The sequence below is a fragment of the Panthera leo genome, chromosome E1 (assembly GCF_018350215.1).
Source record: "Panthera leo isolate Ple1 chromosome E1, P.leo_Ple1_pat1.1, whole genome shotgun sequence".
Classification (NCBI taxonomy): Eukaryota; Metazoa; Chordata; class Mammalia; order Carnivora; family Felidae; genus Panthera; species Panthera leo.
The window spans coordinates 23018397-23022154 of NC_056692.1; the positions used below are offsets into that span (position 1 = coordinate 23018397).

The 3758-nt window shown below is 51.1% G+C and overlaps 1 protein-coding gene across 1 annotated transcript; it reads right to left on the reverse strand.

The window, feature by feature from the left end:
• Positions 1 to 648: 648 nt before the first annotated feature.
• LOC122206681 (C-C motif chemokine 14-like) lies at positions 649 to 3280 on the reverse strand. The gene is made up of 3 exons (XM_042916094.1): positions 3127 to 3280; positions 1272 to 1386; positions 649 to 841 (listed from the first exon to the last, which is right to left on the reverse strand). Exons 1-3 carry the CDS (start codon positions 3209 to 3211, stop codon positions 754 to 756), a joined length of 288 nt encoding a protein of 95 aa, XP_042772028.1. The 5' UTR covers positions 3212 to 3280; the 3' UTR covers positions 649 to 753.
• Positions 3281 to 3758: the final 478 nt, after the last annotated feature.

Sequence of the window (3758 nt, forward strand, 5' to 3'; positions counted from 1 at the left end):
GATCTCCTCCTTGAACCCCGAAGATGGGTCTGAGAGCTTTTGGGGGCAGCTGGGTATTATTCATGGAGCATAGCATCCTCTTGATTCCTGTATCTTTCTATCCAACCATCAGTCCATCCATTTCCTGAGTACCTGGTATGGGCCAGGCTTTCTGTTAGGCCTTGGTGGAGGACACAAAAATGGGCATAACAATATAGTACAACCTGATGTATGCAAGTGGAGGGGGAAGGTTTGGATAAAATCATTCTTATCCCAGATAGCTGGGAACAAGGGCCTTGGGAGCAGCACAGAACAAAGGACTTTGAAATTTGGCTGCTACGAAGACTTTGTGAAGATTTACCTGCAAAATCAGGTGATAGTTCTTAGCATTACACTTGTGTAGCTTATATAAATAAGATAATACACTTAGACTGTTTAGCAGACTGCTTGAAAGGTAGAAAGTGGTAAGACAATGGTATCTGTTATCATCATGATGATTATTATGTAAAGGTGGCCTTAGCTTCCCGCCACCCCCATCACAGGCCTGACCTGTTTTTTTGCATCTAGGGCTGACCACATTTCTGTAGAGCAAAGCCTGATGCCAAGAGTGCCGCCAAGCTGGGCTCCAAAGAGTAGATCTGGTAGAAATGAATGAGGACAGGGAGGGCATAAATTCTAGGTCTTTAATTCAAGGCAGGGCAGCTCCCAGAAGGTGTCTGGGGCTGAGCATTGGGACTGAGAGGGGGGCCTTGGCCTCTTCTTCAGATGGCCAGCTCATTTCTCCTCCAGGTCCTTGATGTAGTCCTGGACCCAGACGTCACTGGGGTTGGCACATATGGAATGGCCCTTTTTGGTGATGAAGCTATGGAGCGAAAGGGAGAAGGGTTACAGACTGAGGCATCAAGCAGTGAAGTGTGAGCCGGTCAGCCTCCCAGATTCCTCACCCATCTAGGCTGTTTCTCCTTTCTTTGTCAGAGGCAGCTCAAGACCAGTCTCCTGAGACATGCTCTCCACCCCCTCAGGGCCCCTGGACCCATCTCCATGCTTCTCCTGCCCCTGGAAGTGCCCTCCTGCCTTCCCTTCCCCTCCCCTGATGCCTCCCCATGCATGGGCTCAGCTTCCTCCTGGTTCCCCACAGGCTCAGCCAGGTCAGAAAGCCCCCAGGTTTCCCCTCTGCTGCCTGTCACTGCACCTGAGAGGTGCTTTGGGGAGTCCCCACTCCAGTTCCTCCCTATCCCCCAGGGCTTGCAGGCTTCCTGTCCCCTGGTATATGGTGTGTGGGTGCCACCTACACCACTCCGGGCCTGGAGCACTGGCTGCTGGTCTCATAATAACCCGTGATCCGATGACGTGCGATTGCCTGGGCAATGTAGTTGAAGCAGCACTCGGCCGGGTGGTAAGGTCCTCCTGAGGAGAGAGCAGGGAGGGAAGTGGACACTGGGTTCTCTGCTAAAAGCCAGAGCTTCTGGCTGCTTCTGCACTATAGAGGGTGGAAGAGGGAAAGGAGGAGGAGGTGGCCTCACAGAATTTGGAGGGAGGGTTGTGCAGACACTCGGTCCTCCGGCTCCTCTCTCCCTCCTCCTGCATCCACAATCACCCTCTTTCCTGTTCTTCAACCTCTCCTAGAAAGACTGGCTGATGACCTTCAACTCCAGATTGAAGATTAGCAAAGCCCAAATCTTCTCAGTGAGTACACACCATCCCTGTGGGGCAGGCTCGCACAGGTGTTCCAAAGAGGAGGGATATTCGGAAGAAATGCCAATAGAGACAGGGACACACGCCAGCTGGGAGTGCAGACCCAGCCCTTCCCAATCTGGGAGATTGGGAAAATGGGGTTTTGCCTGTGTCCCAATTAAACCCCTGTCCTGCAAAGAAGGAAGCCAACACCAAGGCCCAAGGACACCAAGGGAATCAGGATACCCAGGTCCCAACCTCTCTTGCCTTTGCTGGCCATATGCCCTCTCTGTTTCCTCCTCTGTCAATGAGCCTGTTGGACTGGATTGGTGGTTTTTACACTGAGTTTCTGGGGGTCTTGGGGCTTTGGGGACTATTTCAGAGGTACTGATGCATTTGGGAGTAGTTTTAGAGATAGTATCCCATTCAGCCCTTTTTTGCTGTGTCTGAGTAAGCTTTTGCTGGAAGAAAGGTTCCCTGGTCTAAAAAATGTTAGACATCACTGGATTAGGTGAACTTTTCAGTTACTTTCTGATTTCTAAAATTTCATGGCTCTTATAGCAGGTGCAAGAGAGTGACTGGAAATAATCCGTTCCTTCAAGCTTCAATTATGGAGGTAGCAGGAAGGTTACTTCAGAACGAGGGCCCTGGAGAAACAAGTAGGCACTGCAGTCACGGAGTGGAGTGTTGGGGGTGTGCATGTTATGTGCTCAGCCTGGACAGAACCCTGCGTGTGTTGGCAGTGGCCTCTGAGGTTGCAGAGGGGCAGCTGGATGCTTGGGTGGGAAGGGAACAGCTGGGTCTTTTATCCAGTTCCATTCCAGGTAGCATCCTCTGTCTCCAAAGAATGGAATAAGGGTCCACTGGTTCCTGAGACCAGTCTCAACCTATTCCTCTGAGATCCACACATCTTCTCAGAGAGGCAGGTCGAACTGTCCAGATTACCACTAATTTTAGACTGGCTTTATTTCAACAACCCCCTCTATTTCCTCCCAGTTTCTGAGAAGAAGCTGAGGTAAAGATGAAGGGTGAGGCATGGTTTTGGTTGTGTGTAAAGGCAGCTCATCCTAAGAAATAAGCTGGAAAAAGGTGACCGAGGTGAGACCCCCACTGTTGTGGTCGCCCTCAGCCCATACCTAAGCAAGGTCACACCTTTGTGTAGGGCTGACCCTGGAAGCTGGCAGCCCCAATCTCAGAGGGCAAGCAGACAAATGACTCCTCTGTATCCCTGGGGATAATGTCCCCCAAATGAGGTGGGCTACTCTTACTTAATGGCAAAGAGAGATGAACTGAGGGAGTGGAGAGGCAGGTTCACTCCATGGCCTTGGCAGGAGGGGGGACTAGTCCCGGGAGGGTGAGGACAAAACCAATTTCAGAAGATCCCAGACCTCCTCCTTGTCTCTCCAGCAACTTTACTCCTGCTTCTTTCCTCACAGGGGCCAGGATGGAAGGAACACAAGGTATTGCACTCACGTGAAGAGGATTTAGCCGTGGACACCAGGGCACCGGTGATGAGGAGGAGGAGGAAGAGGGAGATGGCAGCCATGGAGACTTTCATCCTCCTGGGTTGAGGGAGCTGCTGCAGGAGGAGAACTTGCCTGGTAGGGGCTTCTGAAGCTCCTGGGCTGAGGTGGTGGTGAGAAATGACCTTCAAGGCAAAGTATTTCTTAAAATAAGGGAACCAAGATTACAAAGGGAAGTAGGAAGCAGTGATGCCTCAGCAATTTCATATCCTGAACATTTGTTGAGGGTGGAGTGAGGGAAGCATGGAGAGCCAAGATTTCAGGGAGGAAATTGCCTTCTATTCCCAGTGGCAATACATTTAACTCCTTTGATATAAGCCCTTCCTTTGATATAGGCTACAGCACAGGGCCTGGGGGTACTGTTGCGCACTTAGTTCAAGATCTAAAGGCTGGGATGTGGCCTGTGACCATTTGGGGAGGTTCAGAATCTGTTTGTCTGGAGATCAGAGGTGATTTAGGGTACCAGGATGAGGTCAGGAGCTCCCCATGTCCAGTCTCACTCATCTGGACTAGGAACTCCTCACTTAAACATTTAACCAGAACCTCCAGCTCCCAGACTCATTGCTACCCTCTCACCGTACC